This window comes from Tenrec ecaudatus, chromosome 3 (genome assembly GCF_050624435.1).
Source record: "Tenrec ecaudatus isolate mTenEca1 chromosome 3, mTenEca1.hap1, whole genome shotgun sequence".
Lineage (NCBI taxonomy): Eukaryota > Metazoa > Chordata > Mammalia > Afrosoricida > Tenrecidae > Tenrec > Tenrec ecaudatus.
Genome location: NC_134532.1, coordinates 69,691,865 through 69,715,315, shown reverse-complemented (window position 1 = coordinate 69,715,315; position 23,451 = coordinate 69,691,865). Strand labels below are relative to the sequence as shown.

At 47.1% G+C, this 23,451-nt stretch overlaps 1 protein-coding gene across 5 annotated transcripts in view; it reads right to left on the bottom strand.

The window, feature by feature from the left end:
• The window catches only part of ZNF827 (zinc finger protein 827), a 229,589-nt gene extending 217,151 nt beyond the window's left edge, over window positions 1-12,438 (bottom strand). For 2 of the 5 annotated variants that reach the window (XM_075543727.1, XM_075543728.1), the window contains exon 1: window positions 11,655-12,388. In XM_075543727.1, the coding sequence (XP_075399842.1) occupies window positions 11,655-11,697 (43 nt within the window). In that variant the 5' untranslated portion in view covers window positions 11,698-12,388. Of the gene's footprint in view, window positions 1-11,654 lie in introns of all 5 variants that reach the window. The other 3 variants (XR_012783445.1, XM_075543725.1, XM_075543726.1) reach the window with 3 other exon arrangements.
• Between the last annotated feature and the right edge of the window lie 11,013 nt (window positions 12,439-23,451).

Genomic DNA, 23,451 nt, shown 5'->3' with positions numbered 1-23,451 from the left:
TGGACTGGAGCCAACAGCCTGCCATATTGCCTACCAAACTGAGGAACTGTCAGTGGCCTGCCACCTGACCTGCTGACCTTGGGTGCATTCACCTCTGCAGCCACAGGCCTGTTGTCTTCCAGCAGATCTTAGGAGACGTTAACTCTCTCAGCTACAGAAGCCTCCCGTCTAATATCTGACTCATGAACTTGAAATGTGTCCTCTTCTGTAACTGTGAACCATTGTCTTGAGTATAGATATAGATTCAACAGTTTTACTTCTTTAGAGAGCCCAGCCTAAGACAGTAGTAGCCAATCACTTAATTGTTTGAGACACTGAGGGACTCTGCTTCCTTACACTGCCCTAGAACGTGGTTCACAATGCCTTCACCTCAGCGATGAACTAAAAAAAAATCAAAGAATGCTGTGGAAAGTAAACTACTCCCAACAACGTGGGGTTGGTGGGTAAGATCCGTGAGGGCGATGGGCAGGTGCACATGCATATGGGATGGCGGCTTCTGCGCAGTAGGAAGAGTGGCAGACTGATGAGCACATGCCTAGAGTCAGGCAGACAGCCGCCAAAAACTACGGCAGATTGCTGCCATGTGGGGAGGTGGGCCTGCCGCTACCAGCTCTTCCAAGTTTTCACCCCCCAAAAAAAGCGAAAATTTTGGATTTTTATAGAGAGGCTCCCTTTTCCAAAATGTTCTCTCAATTTTTTAAATCAACTGTGTAGGTCAAAACACATCAGAAGGCCACCAGCATGTGGCCTCTGGCATGAACTGTTTCAGGATCCTCATTTCAGGTGGCTGGGCAGGGAGCAGGCCTTCGCCCTGAGCATGCCCACTTGGACTGGTTTGCTGGAATTAGAAACTGCAAACCCTGGCTCTACTGCTTTCTGGACAAACTTTGAACTATTGCCTAGCTACCATATGGAAAACCCCATATAAATTTCCCCCAGGTAACATGAATAAGTAGACAGCTTACTGAAGAAATGAATGAATAAATAAACATTTATTAAACAGCTATCCTCTCATTAGACTCTTGCTACAAGTCTATGAAGGACGATTTACTATCCTCACTTTATGGTAAAGCTCTGGTCATAATTCATAAGATTATTACACAATTCAGAAATAATTCAGGTCAAATCATATAAACAAAAACACTCATCCCTCCAATAAAAGTCTAATACAATATTGCTGGCCTATGAAACAAGTATTAGTCAAAACCTACAATAATAGCCTTATAAAATAATTTCACTATTGTCATATTATTACTCATCACTCTAATGAGATATGTGGAAAATGGGAAGGAAAAAAAATCTAAAGCAGCAAAAAAGTTCAAGGTTGGAAATGGGGCAGAGGCTAAGCGTTTGGCTGCTGAACAAGAGGTTGGCAGTTCAAACCCACCGGACAGCTCCGCAGGGGAAAGACCAGGCAGTGTCCCTCCATAAAGGTCACAGCTTAGTGAAGCCTGTGGGGCAGATCCACTTTGTCACAGCAGGTCCCTATGAGTTAACATCTACTTTATGGAGACAGACCACAACATCAATAACAATCTAAGCAAACCGAAATGTCTGTGATACACACGCTTCATAGTAAGCTACACTTTCCGAGCTCTTTCTATGGGTCAGGCACTAATTAGGCATGTGTGTGTGTATACACTATTTCTACTGTACAGGCATCACCACCACTATATAATGACGAGGAAACTGCAGCACAGAGAAGTTGAGTAAGTTACCCAAGGCCACACAGCTAGCTAGTGGCAGAGCAGAGATCTGAATAGTTGGCATGAGTTTATACACTGGACTACTACCAACTTGAAAAGCATGTGAGTTTACTGTTGCTTACATTAGCCGGACCATCCACTGTATTTGCAGTGAAAAGGACAAAGTTACTGATGATATTTCCTTCCTGTCTCTCTAAAACAAAAGAGCTTCTTAAAATACCATCTGAAGTTAGAAATAGCTATCACCCTCCACAAGGGCAGGAGCCTGTGTCAAAGACACAGATAAAGTAAAAGATTATTTTCCTCTGGGTCCTCCAGCCCCTGAAGGCCAACTTCCCCCAGCACCCAAAATAATCCATGCAAAGATTTGCATTGCTCCCTCCCTCTCCTCGCTGCGCTCAGTACGAGGCTATTTGAAAGTATGCTTTTTCAGGTCCAAGCATCAGAGAAGGCCCATGCGTTTCTTCCTTGCCAACAGGTAAAACTTTGCTGAATTTGAATTTCATAAAAACAAGAGGCAAAGGGTACCTAACACGTGGCCATTTAAGAAACTCCAGCGGTCCTGTTGGGGGCGATTTGTCAGTGACAGGACAATGGGTGGTGGGAAACAATGTATCCTTTTAAAGCACAGAGTGCCTGCTACATGTAGTACTACCCTGGGTCAGTCTGCGGAGAGCCCAATTGATAAAGGCCACATTCTGGTCCCAGGCTGTGGGCATGTATCCCTGTACATATAATGAAATTAGCTACAGTGTAACCTCTGTGTGTGTATTCTCTCTCTCTCTCTCTCTCTCTCTCTCTCTCTCTCTCTCTCTCTCTCTCTCTCTCTCTCTCTCTCAGGCACGTGCCAGAGTGCAGTGTAGTTGACTTTTCTAAAACAAACACCAATATGCACCCATGCAGCTCATGATCAGCATCTAGCCAAAGCTGGATTTTAATTTAGGAAACTACTTTAAAACTGCAGCACTTCTATCCCACAGTAGGCCGTTGGGGAATCTTATTTGAGAGGGCTTCTGCTTCAGCACCTAGTCATCCACTCTTCTCGAATGTCATCTTTTTAAAATGTAATTTACAGACAGGATGGAAACACAAAACTTGGTCATAAACAGAAAAAAGGAGCGGCCAGAAACTTCTGCCCATCGAGAACACAAGTCTTAGCTATGTCTAAAGTCTGTGTTTCACACAGTATTTCCTTAGAAAAGATGACAGATGACATCTCGGCTGCCATGAACCATAACTTGTTCTGGACACCTAGCCTTATCTGGTATGAATTACTGAGCACCTTGCAGAGGTGGGACAACTCAGAAGTATCCATATGAAACCATTCACAGCACCATTACTTATAATCTGTGCAGCGAAGCTTCCAACCTCGGCTACACCCACTAAGCTGAAAAACCAAACTCTCTGCCATAGACTCATAGCGATCCTACAAGACAGGGTAGAACTGCCCCTGTGAGTTTCCAAGACTGTAACCCTATCCAGCAGCAGAAAGCCGTCTTTCTCCCACGACCCTGAAACACTGAGCACACCTTAGTGGCGTCTGAGCTGGGTTGGGTGGGGGAGAGTTAGTTTAGATTGCTTTTCAATAAGAGAAAACATCTTGAATTTATTCCTTTCCCCCAAAGCTCATAGTCTTGTCAAATCTTATGCTAGAAATCCCTCCAATGCCTACCCCCGACTCCAGTCCGATTTTGTAGGTCACACTCTCATTATCTTGCTCTGGGATGAGTCTGATTAAATTATAGAAAATTACGAATACAGCACTGAGAACAGAGGGATCAGCTCCCGCCCGCTCTGTTTGTTTTCCTCCCTCTCGGTCCGAGTACTCCAGCAGCTATGTGGAAGGAAGAGCAGAGAGGACATGGCAACTTCATATGAGGAAGACATAAGGAGCTCTTAACCTGTTCTCCGGAACATGATGCCCCGATTGAGCTTTACTGACCGGTCACACAAACCCAGGGGGGCTGCTTCACAGCGTGGCCATTTGCCCCTCTTCGCCTCCCCCCGCCCCCAAGCCCCCCGACTGCTGCCTTCAGACCTTGTCATCTGTGAGTATGAAGAGGCCAATTAACACATAAGGCGGCCGGGGTAGTAGCGCTAGAGGAGAGTTTCTTGTCTCATGTAACTCACTCTCCGGATACAACTTGAACCCAAACTACTAGGATGGCTAAGGATGCTAGTTTCCCAACCCAGCCAGACACCAACCATTTCCAGTCTGGTCTTTTCCCTGCAATAGCATCTTGCCAAGAACAGGGCTTCTTGTACTTAATACCAACCTGTATCCCCAGGAGAAGCTTGCCTGGTGACTCTACCAACACAACCCCTCCCTTGCGTGTTGCGTGGCCTTTGTCCGTCTAATTCTATAAACTTCACAAGGCAGAGCCTTTCTGCACCTCCCTTGGAGCCTAATTGATGCCATTCAAAGATCCTACAGTCTCAAATGCGCACAGCAAGCTCTAGCAACTGGCCGAAAGCTGTCCGATTTATATTGCACCGGCATGAGTCACTAACATGTTGTGCAGGGCTTGTCAACTCATGTCAGCTGTGTCATCCACACAGTGAGACCGCAGCAGGCAGCTCAATTAAAAAAATCTTTTTTTAAAATATGTTGAAGCATTAGGGGGTTATGATCTTGACTCTCTAACTCGTTTTAACAGTGAAGCTGAGTGGTACCTTCTCCTGAGTGTAAGGAGCATGCGGGTGCAGAGTGTTGTTAGGCGTTGCTGACTTGGTCCCGACTCATAGCAACCTTAAGCACAACAGCAGGAAACACTGACCTGTCCTGGTGCCACCCTCACAAGCACTTGCTATGTGTGAGTTATTGGTACAGCTACCAGGTGAATTCATCTCCTTTCACTGCCCCTCTTTAACAAGCATCGTGCCCCATTTCAGGCACTGGCCTCTCCTGGCAGTCCATGGTATCACTAATATTATTTGTTCATTAGTCATAATTCAAAGGTATCCATGAATCTTACCAAAAGAACCCAATACATTGCCATCGAGTCGATTCTGAAAGCCCAGCTTCTGCATGCTTACAGAATGATTGCAAATACCATGGTTCAGGTGAGATCCACCCTGATTTTCAAAATGACATCTCTCCTTAACCCTTTCAACAGGTCTTCTGCAAGTTGATTTGCCCAATGAAGTATACCATTGGATTTCCAGATTGCTGCTTCCAGAGGTATGGATTGTAGATCCAAATAAAATAAAATCCTTGACAACTTCCGTCTTTTCTCCAGCTATCATCATGTTGCCTGTTGGCCCAAACGTGAGGATTTGGGTTTTGTGATGAGGTGTAATCCATACTGAAGACCAGAGACTTTGGTCCTAATCAGGAAATGCGCTTTGAGACTACTTGGCTTTCAGAAAGGGAGGCTGTGTCATCTGAACATCATGGGTAGTTTAATGAGCCTTCCTCCAATCTGAACACTGCCTTCTTCGTTTAGTTCATCTTCTCAAATCATGTGCTCAGCATACACTAACTGAATAAATATGGTGATTAAATACAACACCTTTTCTGACATAATTCAGGCAATGTTCCTTAGTTTGTTGGAATGACCGTCTCTAGGTTTATGAACAGGTTCCTCATGAGCACAACGATGTGCTCTAGGACTTCAATTCTCCACAAAGTGACCCATCGTCTATTGAGATCCACACAAATACCTGTGCATAGTCAATAAAACACAAGTACGCATCTTTCTGATATTCGCCGCTTTCAGCCAAGATTCATCTGGCATCATCAGTGATATCCCTGGTCCACATCCTCTTCTGAGGCTGGCTTGAATTTCTCTGCCTGTATACTACTGGAATCATTTTTTATTTATCTTCAGTAAAATCTTATTTGTGTGTGATAGTAATGCTATTGCTCAATGATTTTCAAAGTCTGTTACACCAACTTTCTGTGGAGTGGGTCCAAATGTGATCGGGTAGCTGTCTTCCGAAGGTCTTCCAGTTGCCCTGGTAGCTGTCCTCGATGTACTCGGGCATAGACAAGTGAGCACTTCTAGCATCGTATCCATTTATGGGAACGACTGGAATTGTGTCAATTCTTAGTCTTGTTTTGCTGCCAGTGCCTTTAGAGCAACTTGGGCGTCGTCTTTCAGGGATGTCAATTTGTGATCACAACCACTTCCTGAAGTTACTAAACACCTACCACATGTACTCTGACTCCGTGCATTCTTTGCAACTTCTTTTGATGCTTCTGCATCATTCAATATTCGGCCCATAGATTCCTTCAGTATAGTAACTTGAGACTTGAATTTCGTCTTTAGTTCTTTTAGGTTGAGAAATACTGAGGGTTCTTCCCTTCCAGGCCTCTAACTCCAGGTCTTTGCAGAATCCATTAGGGTACTTTCCTTATCTTCTGAAAAGGAGGCCGGCTGGTGTAGTGGGTCTCTAACCACAAAGTCAGCAGTTTGAGCCCACCAGTCACTTACTTGGAGGGCAATGATGAAACGCTCTGCTCCTGACAAGAGTTGTACTCTTGTCTTTTCTCAATAGCAATGGGTTTGGGTTTTGTCTTTTCCAGCTACTTCTTGGAATCTTCTGCCTCACTCTTTTGCTTTATCAAGTCTTCCAATTGCTTTAGCTACTCCTTCTTCAAGAGTCAAGTTCCAGTATTTAACATACCAGTGTGGCTTCCAGCATCACAACACACAAGCCATCACTGCATGGCAAACTCAGAACAACACTGGTTTCGGAGAAGAGCTAAGCATTATGATCAATACGTACCTAGACTGCTACTCGGTACCTCACAGTCACTAGTCTGGCTGGCAGGAACAATGAAATATTTTGCCATTTCAGACTCAAAATTCCTCCCACGTGGTTTCTGCTATGGTTAAGTCAGGTACTGCCTGGCCACTGCGAGCATAAGTATGACTAAATATGGAGAAATAGTGAAATCTTTCACAGGTTGTTTCCCCCCCCCTCCTCAGACACGTTGTTGATGCTGCTGTCAGTTGACATGCCAAGTGGGTTTGAACCACTGACCTCCAAGTTAGCGCCCTATCAAAAACCACTTGCCTTACCAGACATATGAAGTCTACCACCTCTCAAAAGAAGGCCGTGGGGTGATTTTCAGTCATTTTGCATTTTACTGAAAAGAAAGCCGGAATGTTTACAACTTTTATTAGTGGAGAATAGCATAACGTGTTCTGGTCTTGACCCACAACAGAGTAAACAATGAAAATACTGGGATAGCCAAACAACTGTTTGTCAACTTTTTCCTTTCGGCTCCCCTTGGCTAACCAGGCAAGTTTCCAAGATCAACGTTGGCAGGTTCAAAACACACCCACACTTAAAGGCGGGCTGAAGCTAAGGAGGATTCGGAAAGGTGAGGGCGGCACTGCACTGTTGGTGAAAGGCATGCTTCGTGCAGCAGCAGAGAAAACCTTTCCAGATCGTAACCCTCTTCAGTTTGTGATCTCAAGTGAAATCATGTTCCAAACGTGCCTACTCCCATGCGTGGCCAAGGGCAGGCGTCTTGGTTTTCCTTTCTTCCTGTTTGTTCTTGTTGCTTTTAAACCATGTTAAGCTATCAAATTGGAGGTTCTGCTGAAGAGAAGCTCCTGGTATGGTTCAGAGGACCTCTGGGACATTTTTCTGAACATGGTGTTTAACCTTATTCATGAAAAGAAGTTCGTAAAAGAGCCACCTACAGCCGCAGAGTCAAATTTAAAGCCCAAGAATGATTAATGATGATGCCAGGCCAAGAAATAAAGACGTTATTTTTGGTAATCGCTGTTCAAAATAATATAGGGCTAACACCCTTTTGGGGAGATCGCCTTTAAAAAGCTTTGTGGACAGTAGATCGCTATTCAATTCTCATGGGCGGGCTATTTTTTCCCTCTGCCGATGTATTAGGCCCAGATAACAAAAAACAAACCAGACAAAAACTTCAGAGGCCCAGGAGGAAACCAGAAACCTAACGCTTAGGTTAGTAGTGTCAAATTAAAGGCTTGCCCATTCCCAAAGCTAATTCGGTTCGGAAGAGTCCCATGGGTGTCTAGTTGAACAGAAGGAGCTAGGAAACCTTAGCAGGCCGAAGCCTAGCCTGGGGAATTGCTGGGACACCGTGCCAGGGGCTGAGGCGCACCCCAGACTTGGTATCAGATAATACCAAGTGCTAGACTGGATTTCCAGGACTAATCTACTCTCCCGTAGAACTTCCAGGTTCCTTGCTGTTCTGTGCGGTACAGTGGGAGGGCAGTGGGCTATGTCCAGCCAGACTGTATCGGGCTAGAATTAAACAACGTAACAGACAAACATACAACAAACAGAAACCTTCCACAGGTAGCCGTGGTTTATACTGGAGAAATCCGTAGTTATATTGTTGGACAGGGGCGCAGAGGCAAGCGAGGGAGGCACGTGGATCTCCCATAGATTTGGATTTTGCCAGTTTCTCTCTTCTGTATGCTAATTCGCACTTTTAAACGTGCACTTACAAGCTCCACAGATTCGCAACACTGTCTCAACAGAGGCTATTGGCAACTTCTGCGCTTGCTCAGAAGCGCTCTTTAGCTTCAAGAGCAATTGCCCTATCTCATTCCCCCTGCCCCTCCACGACCCCCCACCCACTACACACACCCTGCAAAACACACATCACTTCCCGTAGGATCAAATTTTAAATTTGCTCCACGGTAACTTTTTAAAATCTAATGACTTCCATTACAGCCACCTGCATCTCAAGATTTACTCTATTGTAACTGGCGCACAATTCTCTAAGGGAAGAAAAGACCTTCCCCCCCCCAAAAAAAAAACACACACACACAAACTAGAGTTAACATCAGACGTGGGGCTTAGGCCCACAATTATATTCTACATGAAATACAAGTTCACACTAATTTTTACCAAAGATACTATTTATTAAATCCCCACACCACTGCAAGTTCACTAAAGCACTCAGCAAGCTTCGTGATACTGTGCATGAACTGCCAAGCACGCCATTTGCCCAGAAACTGCTCTGAGCACAAATGCAGTCGCCTACAAAACATGTGTAAACCACGCAAAGAAAAGGCGGCGCATATCGACAAAAAAGAATCCATTCTGCGCAAAGGTTTCAGTAGGAAAAGCTCCGTAAATTAAGGCTTCCCTTTTAAAACAGAGCGACGTTGATGGTGTTTCCGAAAGATAATTGCTTAGTACTTCAGTAAAAGTGGCTTTATGTGTCTGGGAGAAGGAGGTGATTTTTTTTTCTCTCCTTCCCCTGAGTGGCTAGCACTGTTAGAAAACCCGCCAGCGAGCTCACTCTCAAAATATAACATAATCACCCAGCCCCAACAAGCAGGCGAGGCCCTTGGAGCACACAAGCTAAAATGGAGCCTGAATTTCCTCTCAGACAGCGAGAGTAGTGGCTCCAGGTCAGGGTCAAGGTCACCAGCAGGGCAGGCTGCAGCTGCCCGAAAGCGCTACACACAACAGGAGGGAAGGCTTTCTATCTCGGTCACAGCCCAAACAGATAAATCCCTTCTCCTCTCCCACCCTCCCTCTAGCCCCGCCAACAATTTTTTTTTCTTCCCCTGAGCAGAGGGAGAAAAAAGGAAAATGACCAAGTAACCTCACCACCCTGGTTTTCACACACACGCTCATCAGCTCCCGAAGTTGCCATCTAAGGGCAAGTTCGCAGAGAACACTGAAGCCCATTTTGTCTGAGGAGGGGAAGCCTCCCCCGGCCTCCCCGCTCCCCCCAGGATTCCTGCCTCCTCTCCCTCCTCCCACACACCCCGAAAAGAGCTGGGAACTGTGGCCGGCCGGCCATGTGCACGCGCACACTCTTACACCAACTGCTGCGAGTTTGCTGTGAATCGCAGCGGCGCGGAGCCTCCCAACCCGCCCTCCCCAACTCCGCCGCCTCCTTCCTCGCACAAAATTTCCCTACACACGCAGCCGCCTGAGAGTGATTTTATGTGCATATATATTACATATGTGATATTATCCTCAGAACCTCTAGCGGGCAGACGAAGAAAGGACTGCACAGGGGCATTTTTTTTTTTTTAAGGAAGGGGTGGGGGAGCACAACCCAAAGCCCTGTGCGTCGACTCCTGCGTACCGGGAAGGGAAAAGAAAGAGGAATGTTTGCAGAGCTGGCTGCCTCCAAGTGCCCTTGCTCGCCACTTCGGCCGCGGCCCGGGTGACACGGAGGCGCGGGGGCGCCCGCCCGGAGCAGCCCGCGCCCCCTCCCCGTCCCCCGGGCAGGCACCGCCACGGAGATTTCGCGAGGGGGACATCGATCGCGCTGCCTGTCTGCAGCGGAAACGCACACGCTCACGGACAACCGGAGCCCGAGACACCATAACCTTAACCCTTCCCCCACCCTCGGTGAACTTCAGGTGACCGACCACGTCGGCCTGACACCCGGGCGGGCGCTCCGATTCCGCTCCCGCCCCCAGCCCGGGTTTTGCAGGATGGGCCCCGAGCAGCGCCAAAGCGCCGGGAGAGGGGAGCAAAGGGGCGGGCGGCGGGGTGGGGGGTGAAAGAGAAGAGAAATTGACCCTCCGTCTCCCCCGACCCCTCCCTCCGGCGCCTCCGGCGTCCCCTCCTCCCAGTCACCCCGCCCCACGCCTTCGCCCCTGCCCCCTCCTCCCTGCATTCAAGGAGCCGGGCGGCCCCGGGGGATATTTTTAGTTGCTTCTTTCTGCTTCACTTTTAGCTTTAGCAGCATCGCGGAACACTCGGAGCGGAGAGAGATTGGGGGGCGGGGGTGGGGGGAGCTAGAGAGGGAGTGGGGGAAAAGTTAAGAGTCTCGCAAAGAAAGGCAGGAGGGAGGGCGGAGGGCGGCCGGGGGCGCGCGTGGAGGAGGGGAAGGGGACCGGGCCGTGCCTGCGGGTTCGGCTCCCGGAGGGTGGCGTGGCTGCCGCCGGGGCGGGCTGGGATGCACTTTAGTCGCGGACTCTGCTCTGGCTCGCCGGCCAGGGGGGTCCGAGAGCCCGAGTCTCGCCCCGCTCCGGCTGCTCCCACTGACCCCGCATTTTATTGCGGCCGGGAGCCCTGCTCCTCCCTCCCGGTGGCTCTGCAGGGACCTCGCGCGCCGCGCGCCGCCCTGCCTCCGCCTCGGCGCAGCGCCCGCACCCCACATCCGCCCGCCGCTGCCCGGCCTCGCCCCCCGCCCGGCCGCCCTGCGCCCCCCGCGCCCGGGCGCGCAACCCTGCCCCGGCGGCGCCGCGGGAGCAGCCTCCCGGCGGCGCGTGTGTGCCCGTGTGTGTGTGTGTGTGTGTGTGTGTGTGTGTGTGTGTGTGTGTGTGTGCGCGCGGTGCCCCCACACCCTCCCCGGCCAGCCGCTCCCGCCTCGCCCGCCCCCGACTCCCCTCCTCCGCCGCCGCCTCCACCTCCGCCTCCTCCTGCCGCCGCCGCCGCCGCCGCCGCGGGCTCCGGGGCCGACCAACCCCGGTGCCACCTTTAGCCGGAGACGGACCTCTCCGTGGATCGTGTACCCGGTGGGCGGCCGCGCGCCCTCGCCCCGACACCCCCCCCCAACGCCGTGTCACGGCCCCCAGTCCCCCGCGCGGCCCGACCCCCAGACCCTCCAGCACTGGGAACCACAAGGAATTTTTTTTTAAGATTCCAACCTCTCCCCCCCCACCCTCGGAGAAAACACTGGCATCCACACTGCTCCCCACTTCTCTGCTCGCGCCCCCTACCCCCGGCAACCCGGAGTGAGGAGGGGGCGGGGAGAGGCCCGGGGGGGAAAGGCCGATGTCAAGGCAAAAAGCGGGGGGGGGGGTGAGAGAAAGAAAGAAAAAGAGAGAGAATAGCAAGGGCACGGGGCTGATGATCACCAACATGGCTGCCTCGGCAGAGACCTAAACGAGGAGTAACCCGGGCTGTGTCTTTGTCGGGTTCACCTCTGTAACCCTAAACTCGTGCAGAAAACAACGGCGGAGGCTGCGGAAGGGACCGGGGCGAGGGAGGGCGAGGAAATGGCACGGGAGGAGGTGGCGAAGGATGACTTACGTGAGGGAAGGCGCTTGGGCTGCTCCTGCTTCCTCCTGGGCATTTTCCCCCTTTTCTCACATTCTCCTCCTTGGTTAATGCGAGATCAAATAAGCCCCCGCGGGGGCAGCGAGGCAGACACTGGCAGGCGCGGGGAGGGAGTTGGGGGGCGGGCTGGCGGGCAGGGGGAAACCCCTTCTCTCCGGTGTGTGCAATGGGCTGAAGCTGGTTTCCTGGAGCCAGAAGAGGGGTTTTTCTTCTTTCCTTGCCTTTTTAAAAAAAAAAAATTTTGGTCGTGCACCTGGCTTGTCCCCGAGCGTAATATTCTTCAATGGAAACGGATCTAATAGGTGTGAGTGTGTGTGTGTCCTATGCTCGCGTGTGTGATGGGAGGCATAAATAAATGAGTGCCGGTGCGGCGGTGTCCATGGCCGCGCTCTGTGTCTCCGAGCCCCTAACACTAATGTCGGGATCAAAGGGCAGCGGCGGCGGCAGCACAGCTCACAGCTCTCTCTCTCTCTCTCTCTCTCTCTCTCTCTCTCTCTCTCTCTCTCTCTCTCTCTCTCTCTCTCTCTCTCGCTCGCTCGCTCGCTCGCTCGCTCGCTCTCCTCTCGCGCTCTCTCTCTCTCTCTCTCTCTGTCACACACACACACACACACACAGAGGCACAGACTGAAGGAAAGAGGGAGAGCTAGACACACACACACACACACACACACACACACTCACACACACACACACACACACTCAGAGAGCAAAGAGGAAGGTGCCCTAAGGCTTCCAGGGCGGACTCAGCCTCGGATTTGTAACCGCTCCGTCTGGAAAGAATGGGGGGCGCGCGTGCGGGGGTGGGATGGAGTTCCACGAATTTATCCCGCTAGTCGCCAAATCCAGGAGGTGGGGAGGGGGGGGCAAAGTTTGCCCTCGTTAAAGAAAGATTCGTTTATGATCCTTACTGGTTTTTTAAAAGCCAAGAGGTTTTCCTCTTAACTTTCTTTTGTTTATTAAGCTACATTTTGGTCTGTATAAAATTCGGCAGGCGTTTGTCACCCGAAAAATCACTCTATACGCCCCATCACCTTCAGTTTCTGAAAATTGCAGTCGCCCACAAGCTCTCCAGAAACACATTCCAATAAAAACAATTTTTTAAAAAAATATTTTTTTTAAGATTACATATGGTGAAATCAATAATTAGGTTGAGGGAATGCGTGCCCGGTTTGGAGTGCCGGTGGAGTTACAAACTAAAAAAATGCTGCCTAAATGAAAATTGCAGCTCCTTGACAAAGGGGGAAAAATTAGATTAGGTCACCCCTGATGGTTGATTTAACTGCTATATGATACTCCTACAGTGCACCCAGCAATCTTGACTTCTGAATTTTACTCTTTTCTCTCTCTCTTGCTTTAATGCAGGTAAAGGGAGCTTACCCTGAAGAAATTCCAGTGTGCATTATCAGCCCCGATATAGTGGTTTTCATTAACTGATACATACTTTCATTACAGATCACACATCTTTCTTCAAAGAGAGACATAAAGAGGAAAAACAGAAAAGGACGGTTCTCACTGGGGCACAAAAGGCACTTGGTGAAAGAGGACTATTCCTTTGTGACTCTGCAGTCATTTGGATAAAAGTTCACTCAGAGGTTGTTAATGATTTAAACTCCAAAACCTGCTACTATCCTTGAAGCAATAGCCAAAAAAAAAAAAAAGGCTGAAGAGTTGTTTCATAAAAACTCTCTTTATAAGAAGCAACTTTGGACTTAGTAGAATATATTATATGTCATGAGTCAGATGTCGCTTAAAAAAATTTTAAGGCACATTATTTAACTACATCTTCCCCCTGTTAGCTTTTTAAGATCTCTGACTCATCACCTTATTATGTTCAATATTTTCCTATCAATTTTAAAATAGAATTTTTCACCCATGTAGGTGGAGGCACAGTGCTGATAGAAAATTACAATGGCTCCGTGTTCGCTTACATGGATAACTAATGCCTCTTTGATGGTCCGACTTAAGTCTCACAACCCCAGGGGTGTGTTGATGAGAGCCAAGGGGGTTACGTCCCTCCACACCTCTTTAAAAATAACAAGAAGACCTATATTGAACACTTGTATTAGAGATACTTGAATTGTGCTGTAGATCCAAGAGGAAGAGGGGGCTCCGTGATAATGAGATCACAGGGAAAACGCCTCCCTGCCAACTTCTCATCACCTCTAGCTTCCCAGTGCCAAATAATGTTTCTGAAGCAGGTTCTAAAACACCCGCTGGAACCCAAACAAAGCCCGCAGTCTTGAAGTGACCAGTTTCAAATGGGGCTCCACCTCAATCCATTCTTTTGAAGGTTGGTTTAAGAAAATTGGTCCAGTTACGTTCCCCAGCATTAGAACTTGAGGTTGGATTTATCTTCCCCGACAGATCCAACTCAGCATGCCACACCTTCCAATGTGCCCAGTAGCTTTGGGCCCCAAATGAATGTAGTCTTTTCCAGGGAGTCAAGTGTGACTCAAGGTGGCAGTATGTATGTCAGGAGAATTGCCCAACAGGGTTTTCAAGGCCGTGACCCTTTGGAAGCAAAAGTGACCCTTATGCCACAAGCTGCCAGGCCTATCTTACAGGGAGCCTTCAAGGTGGCTTCCCGGGAGATAGACTTATTGCTGGAGCGAGCAGGGCCCTAAGCGGAATGATTGAAGCACCCCAACTGCAAATCCCACACAACTTTTGCCCAGAATGTTGAGATAATCGGCCCAGACCACCACATTTTCATAGATTGCTATGAATCTTTACCATCAAGCTTCAAAAAAAAAATCCTTGAGTTGATTACAGAGAACCTACAGGACAGAGCAAAACTTTCCCATAGGGCTTTCGGGGCGAATCTTTAGCCATGAAACGGCCACATCGTTCTCCCACAGGGTGACCGGTGGGGTCACACTGCCAAACTTTATGGGTAGCAGCCAAGCACTCACCACTGCAGCTATCATGGAGAAGGCACTTCAGGCCTTGCCTTTAAAGCGGGGTCCATTTCCTGCGCCTTTAAGAGCATGAGGGCAAACACTGTCCATTTATAATTGGATATATGATCTGCCCACAGCAAAGGGGGTTGTTTTTTAAAGCAACTTATTTATACCTCCACCACTTTCCAAAATTACTTGAAATAGTATAAATAGCAGTAGAAATGTAAATAAAGATGGGCTAATTTCTGTTTAGAAAGGAACCCTGGTGCCAAGCTGGGCTGCTAACCTCAAGGTCAGCAGTTCGAAACCGTCAGTTGCTCTGCTGGAGAAAGAAAGGGTTTTCTCTTCATGTAAAGAGTTATAGTCTCTTGGAAACTCATGGGAGATTTCGACCTATAGGGTCACTGTGAGTCAGTATCAACTAAATGGCAGGGAGTTTGGGTTTGGAATTTCTGTTTAAATTCCAGGGTTGTATCTGCCAACCACAAACCACTCATCAGGGGCATTTTTCCATCACTCACAACTGCTGAATCCTTAGAAAACACAGACTCATTTTATAGGTAAATTAGTCTAAATAGTGAGAAAGATAAATAATTTTTTTAAACTGCCATCATGCAGATAATGACTCAGAATAACCCTATAGGACAGTATAAAACAGCCCCTGTGGATTTCTGAGGCTTTAGCTCTTTATAGGAGTAGAAAGCCTAATCTTTCTCAAGAGGGTGGCTGGAGGTTTCGTACTGCTTACCTTCTGGTTAGCAGCCCAGTACAAACCCATTCTACCACCAGTACTCCTAGGCAAGTAAACAGCTGAAGATGAATCACTTCAATAGTGTTCAAAATCAAATGAATAAGTTCAGTACGCATGTGGGATACACATACGCATGGACCATTAGTTCGGATCATTGTTGATCATAAAGATTGGATTAGATTTCTCTTAAAAGCAGGGCTTCAAACCTTGATTCCTATGTGTACCTAAGGAACCGTATACCTCAGGGAGGCATCAGAATCCCCTAGGGATCTTGGGAAAATGTAGATTCTGATTCAGTACATCAGATGGAAGTGTTTCATAAATTCTAGCCTAGCCCAAGTTTTGTTGAAGGTGGTAACTCACTGCCACTGAGTGGATTCCAGCTCCTGCCATCTGATCATCGGCAGAGGGACCACTTCCCAAGAGGAGCGCTCCACCAAGACCCGGCTGTCGTGGGGTCACGTGGTCAGAGGTTATTTGCTTCTTTCTCTGCCTTGACTTTTGCACCGATGATACAAAATCAATGATGACTAAAACTTGTCACACCTGAGTACCCGTGAATCAGTGGCATCAGAAGATGGGAATCGTCACTCTTTTTGCCTCCAGGATGGGCATTATTTGTGAATATTCTCAATGGAACATATGTGTGTGTGTATATATATATATATATATATATATATATAATTTCCTACTTTGTGTGCAAATCTTTTAAACATTTTTGGTGACCAAATGGTTAGTATATAGAAATAGTTTCTGCTGCATCCCAAAGTACATTAGTTACTTCAAAGAAAGTAACGTTTAAGTGTGTTCAAAATAGCTCCCTCCCCCAATCCCCATCCCCACAGAACATCATTTTTACTTCAGAGAATGACTGACAAACTGTAGTTATTCAAACCTGAGTTGTTTTTGTTGTTTTTTTTTGCAGAAAGAAAGAAAAATATAATAAAACGAGTCTGTCATTTCAAGGAAAGCCATGGATAGTACTTTGGGGGTACTGATATTTGCTTTTTCCAGTGAAAATCAGAATGTTAGATGACTTCTATCCCGTACTGTGAGTTTAACAACTTGTTTTCCAGTGATATGGATGGTCATATAAATGAATGTCACTTTTAGATGCAGCACCAACATTTTGGAAGATCTGTATAACTCAATGAACCAATGTTTTCCAAATGACCATTGCACGATGCTGCAAAACCATGCTATCATAAAAGACCCATTTAAAGAGCAAGAGGGACCAGTGAATTTTAACGTAAAAGACTATGAAAAATTCCTTAATCTGATTCTTTGTGGTAAATAACATTTAAGAAACTATCACTTGTAAGTTTTGGTGTAGTATCAAAGTAGAATATCCAGTTATCTGGAAGGCTATTAAAATGCTCCTAAAATGTAAAATACTCCTCTGTCTTTCTATTACATATCTACGTTAGTTTATTGTGCCAACCTGGCCAATAAACACATGTGGGGTTAATTGAAGGGTGGAGGGATAAATGGCTCAGTGAGCCCTGCCTTTCTAGTTCTCGGGTCTCCTGCTTTCTGATGGTCAGACCAGAATGCAGCTGCCACAGCCAGTGCCCTGCTGCAGCTTTCAAGGTTGACTTCCTGCAAAACATCCCCAAGGAGAAGCTGCATGGACTTACCCTGATGCAGCCCTGGGTGCTGGAGCAGCTGTGTGGAGACCCCGTCAGCGCTGAGATGCTTACACCTCCACTGACTCAGCTTTCCTCCTGAAGTTGGCGTCATTGCGTCTGCTTTGTGAGATGGAGGAGGGCTTTGTGGATTGGCGTTGGACATGTTAATGGGTTAATGTTGGACTTGTGGGCTTGGGCAGCACTGGGTTGGGATGTTTCTTGATGCCCACTTAACCTTTACATAAAACTCTCTCTTATACATGAGTTGCTGTAGATTTGTTTCTCCAAAGTACCCAGACTAATACAATATCTATGTGAGGCTGGATTTTCGTAAGGTACATATTCAGCCAAAGCAACATGTTACAACACACTGAAGGTAGACACAAATCTGAGAAGCCAGCTATCCTCTATTAAACCATATTTTAAAGATATTTGTGGGAATACACCGTTGTTGTTGTTGTTAGGTGCTACCAAGTTGGTTCCGAGTCTTAGCCACCCTGTGTGCAACTGAACAAAATACCACCTGTCCTCGTGTTCGTGCTGTTTGATCCTGTACTACAAGCCAGCCTGACCCTCCGTACTACATTTTTTGTAAAACAGAGCTCATTTTCATAAAGTATGCTACTTGTATTGAGTTTATTGACGAATTGACACAGTAGATGCCATAGGGAACTCAAAACATATCAACAATCATAAAGACGGTGCAGAATGGGCCAGTGCTGCCTTCTGTCTCACGCAAGGTCACCGAGCACTGGCGCAGACTCCAGGGAGACCAACAATAATTTAGTGAATTAGTCATTTCTTTTCATACCACAGTTTTAAAGCTGGTGTCAATAAGGTCAATATCAATACTTCCATAAGCAAGACCTCTTTGGAGTGCTCATTTACTTATTTTCTTATCATCTCTATTTTTTTTCCCAACAGTTTTATTAGTACATAATTTCCACATCATACAATTGAGTAGTTCAATCATTCAATCACATCAAGGGGAATTGTACAATCACCACATCTGTCCTAGGGCATCCCCACCCCCATGGCTAACTCACCATTATACTATCATGATCAGTTCTAGCGCTCCCTCCTCCTCCTGCCCTCATTATCCACTCCCCCGTCCCCCTTTCTTCCCTATCACCCACTCCCACCCTTGCATTCCCTGTAACACCTTGTATCAGTGATTATCATTATATATCCCCTCCTCCTGTGCTTCACAGCTGAGAAACCCAACAGAAAGCAATGAAGAACAAATGGCACTAAGGTGGAAAAGCTAAGATCATGTTAGTATACCGACAAAAATAGAAACGATGGGTGAGAGGCAGAAGACCCCCCCCACCCCCATCAACATTCAAAGAGCCAGGGAAGAAATTTCTGTCATGGAACAACTAGGAGGTACTTGCACCCAGAACAATTTCTGATCATATCTTTAGGGAGGTCAACTGGTCAAGGACCATGTTCAATCCAGCATAATCAGCAATACAATGGTCTCTGCCTGATAGTAAGACTGAGTCCTGGTGGCATAGAGAGTTACATTTCGGAATGTCAGGTTGCTAACCAGAGGGTTAGCAGTTCAAAACCACCAGCTACACCAAGGGAGAACAATGAGTCTTTCTAGGCCTATAAAGAGTTTTAGTTTCAGAGACTCACTGGGGCAGTTTTACCTTTCCTGCAGGGTCATTATGAGTGGGAACAGATGGCAGCGAGTTGTGTTTTTTATTTGTATTTTTTGATGAGGGGCAAGGGTGGTTTGGTAAGGAGTATGGATTTCAAAAAGTGTGAGAACCACTGCCCCAGAATTTAGGATGCAGTTCCAGAGAAAAAGAATTTCTAGAAATGTTTTACTGTAAGTCTCAGAATCCAATTATAAATAAGCGCATTTCTGCCTAGGAAATGAAGCCCAGTTGTTCCTGTGTTCTGGCGAGGGTAAGAGTCCAAACTCAAAGTCTTACCCAAGACAAGAACAATGGTGTCCAAAAGATTCACAGCCACGAGGCTAATTAAACAGACCGTGGACACAAAGGAACTTGTCACAGACAAATGATTGTCAGTAGCAGGCAGGACTTCAGAATGGGGAAGAGGCCGCAATTGGAATTACGACATTATTACAGATTAGAAAGGTTTACAAGATTGCTTGCGAGGTACTTGAACCACCTTCATCAGGGTGTGACTCATAACCTTGTAGTCCTGGTACCCCAATTTCCAGCAAGTACATGCCAAGACAAGTCCCTGATAGTAAACTTCACCTTCCGCAGCTGGCTTCCCCCGAACTCACAGCCATTGGGTGCATTCCGACTCAGTGATCCGACAGGACAGGGTAGAACTTCTCCTGGGGGAGTTGGAGACTATAACTCTTTTACAGGTATAGAGAGCCTCACCTTTCTCCCATCAAACAGCTAAAGGTTTCAAACTGCTGACCTTTTGGTTAGCAGCCCGATGAATAACCACTATGCCTCCAGGGCTCCCCTTTCTGGCCTCCAGATCTCTAGAAGAGTAAAACCAGTAAGGATCCCTGCCTCTTACCAGGGTCCTGAGCTTTTGCCTTAAAAGTTAAGACAGGGACACTCTTTAGTCTAAAAGTGCGCCAAGCCTGACATTTCAATAATGAGTGCCTGTCCCAAGTAAGGAACCCTGATGGTGGAGGGGATTGTGTGTCGGGCTGCTAACCACAAGGTCGGCAGTTTGAAACCACCAGCTACTCTGTGGGAGAGAGATGAGGCTTTCCACTCCCAGAAAGATTTACAGCCTTGGAAATCCACAGGGGTAGTTCCGTTCTACTCTGTCCTGCGGGGTCTTTTTGAGTCAGAATTGATCAGACAGCAGTGAGTTTGAGTTTGAGGCTTAGCACCTCTGCTGGCCTGGCTGGCCTGGCATTCAGGTGTTGCAAATCAGTATCTGGTAACAGTGGCCCGCCAACCTTCACAGAGGGGGCAGGCTTTTGTGGTAATCTGTACTTGTGTTTCTGAGAGGCTGAAGCCTGGCTGGACTCAGGAAGTTTTGTCACAGTTTGGACAAGCCATGCTTCCAAGAGCAGTTGACATACGAATGTGTGACCTGACAAAGACTCTGGCAAAGGAAACATTTTAGGGTACTTCTGTGCTTGAGACTTTTCCCTTAATCATCTCTCCAGTAGTTCTTCCACTCAACCCCTCTGAGAACTTTCTGAGGACAATGTAATCTATAAATTGGGTTCATCATGGATCTCCATGGTCTGTTTCCCTCATCCGGTCCACCTTTGCTTGGTGGTGTAGTAGGTTTTGCAATGGACTCCTAACCGAAAGGCCAGCAGTTTGAAACTACTAGACGCTCTTCAGAAAGCGGAGGCTTCCTACTGTCGCTGTAAGTCAGAATCAATTTGAAGGCAGTGAATTTGGGAATTTGTTTTTGTCCAGCTCAGATGCTTGGCTCACCCAGCCCTCCTTTGTTTGCTCCTGACTCAAGCACGCATGTGGAATAAATTTCTTGTTGCTTAATCATTATTTGCCAGGTTTCTTAGCATCTTTCTCTCTCAAAAATCCTAGGTGTTTTTTTTTTTTTAAAAAACATTTTATTTGCACAGTGAAAGCCCCCATTCCCTGAGAAGCTGCTCCCCACTCTGGTGCATTTTCAAACTGATTTGTCTGATCACTTAATGTACTGCTTTCCTGACTGACCCAGTCACCCTCTGACCTGCCTCAAATCATAGCGCTGTCTCCTTGCCAGTCCCAGTGTGCATTGTGGCTTCTCTCAGTCCGTCTCCGGCTGCAATCAGCTCCGACTGAATTTCTCTATGACATCTTCCCTTTCCTTTGACCAGGCTGCTCTCCATCCCTTTCACCCAACAAGGTTCACACATCCAAAGCATCTTGGAAAGGTTGTTTGTCCAACTTACATGTCTGGCTACTTCCTTCTTAGAAGGCAAGGGTACAATACTATTAGAATAACAATGGGCAGTCTGGATGCATTTTTTTTGCTGTTGTCCGCTACCTGCCAGTCTCCTCTGACTCAAAATATCCCTTTGAACAGTGAGATGGGACCATTGTGAGCCCTCACCATTGGCTGACTTTTCTGGAGCTAGATTGCTAGGCCTTCCTTCCTAGTCTAACCTAGACGATAAATTTCTGAAACTGGTGCCGCTTTATAGTGACACTCAAGCTTCTACTGACAGAGAAGTGATGGCCAAGCATGATGTGCCCCGGCTTGTCTAATGGAAGGCTAGAAGTTGTCCGAGCCATCAGTGCTCCCTCACGTTTTCTGGTGATCCCCAAATGAGAGCAGACAGCTACAATCCACAGAGCTGGCTGTTTGAAACCAGCAGCTCCTCGGGAGAAAGGCTGGGCTTACAATTCCTGTAAGTCAGCCATGACTCCATAGCAGTGAGTGAGAGCTGCGTACAGGGACCCTGTCATTGCGACATGCTGGAGAGTCGGTTCCACTGACAGTGATCCGATGGATAATGTAAAGAAACACTGCCCGGTCCTGGACCAGCCTCACGGCTGTTGCAGGTGTTGAGCTTGTTGCTGAAGGTCCTGTACTAATCCATCCGCTGGAGGGTCGTCTTCTTTTTGACACCCTCTCTGCTTTACCAAGCAGGATGTCCTTCTTCAGGGAGTGACCTCTTCTGATCATATGTCCAAAGTACGTGAGGCAGAGTCTCACTATCCTCACTTCTAAGGAGCATTCTAACTGTCCTTCTTCCAAGACAGATTTGCTTCCTTGTTTTTTGGCAGACCACAGTATGTTCAGTATCCTTCATCATCCTGGACTACTTACATTCCTGGAATTCCATATTTTGCCAGATGGTATGAATTTCGTATCTATCTCATGGGGATTGCGACCAAGGTACCTTGAACTCTACATGTGCCCTTTTGGTTGTTAGGGGATTGGTTTTATCTTGTATTGGACTTCAAGTTCTTTCCATTAAACAATAAGGAGAACCGATCACAATGACCAACATATAACACCCCCTACCCTCACCACCACCGCACACACACTGGGTGATGAGCCAGAAACATGAAAATAATAATAATTTATAATTTATCAAGGGTTTATGAGGGAGGGAGGAAAACATGAGGAGCTGATACCAAGGGCTCAAGTACAAAGAAAATGTTTAGAAAAGGATGATGGCAACGTATGTACAAACGTGCTTGACACAAAGGATGTGTGGATTGTTATAAGAGCTGTGAGAGCCCCCAATAAAAATAATTAAAATAAATAGATAAATGATAATGTTTTCTATACAAGGGAGTTAGCTATGTCTCCTCCTTTTACCATTTAATTTCATATATTAATACTATTTATAGGGAGGAACTTAGAAGTCAGATTTAGAATTTTAAGCCCAGAAGGTACTTTCCAGATGCCTTTGTTAAGACCTAGTATTTTACAGATGAGATATGGAGAGACTAGAAGGCTGAAGTCGGATAGGTGAGTCCTCCACTAGACCAGACCAGAATGAACACAGGGTAATGTAAAGATGTGTTTGTGCATCTGACAGATCTAAGCAAACCAATTTTGTGACTCAGAACTTAAAAGTACTTAGTATAGAAACATAAAATAAAGGAATCGAATGGTTTGAAATGTTATACATGGACGATGTAGCATGGCTTGCATGTTGAGTGCATCTTCTATAAGGTGATTCTACATGGGAGTGAATTGTAGCTCTGGGGACTAGAAACATGAGCAACAGTAACAATGTCAACCACAAAGTTTAGACATATCACGAGCCATAGAGATAAATTCTCTATTGATATCATAGACACTCTTGATTAAAATCTGGTATAATTAGGCAGGCAAGAGAAGGGTAGCCTCCTGGGAGTAGAAATCTTTCCAAACAAAATGCTTATATCATCTGTAACAGTTCTCATGAAGCCAAGGTTCGGATCCCAGACACATTAGCCAGTAGCACATCGAACTCACTCCACTGCCAACAAGTCCAACCCAGAGACACCCTGTAAGCCAGAGGAGGATGCTCTGCGGGTTTCCAAGGCCGGACAGCTTAAGAAGTAGGCTGCCTCAGCTTCTTTGTGGTGGACATACTCTTGGGTTTGAATGGACACATTTGGAGTTAGCAGCCCAATGTGCAATTCACAGCACCCCTAGAGCTCCTTTGTGGTGCATGTAACCTTGGCCAGTTGTCTGAGAAATCGTCTCTCAGTGGGGTTCACAGGTAATCTCCAAAGGGAAGCAATGCATCCGTGCAAACCTGGATCCTTAAAGCCCAGACCACCCAGCCGGGTTTCCAGGGGCATTTTCACAAGGAAAGGGGAGCGCATGCTCCACAGCAGCAGGCTTCAGAAAGTCCACCTGCCCTCCTCACTGTGACGTGCATTCGGGAGACCATATCTGAGGGGGTGGGGTGGGGGCAATAACCCCCCCATACGCTCAGGACAAATACGGGTCCTACAACTTTCCTGAAACAACAGAAAGGCACACGAAGGATAGGGGACAACGGTACAATACACGTACCTGCCCTGGGAGCGGAAACGCACTGGTTCTTCAAGTGTCCTATCAGAAAGCAGGCC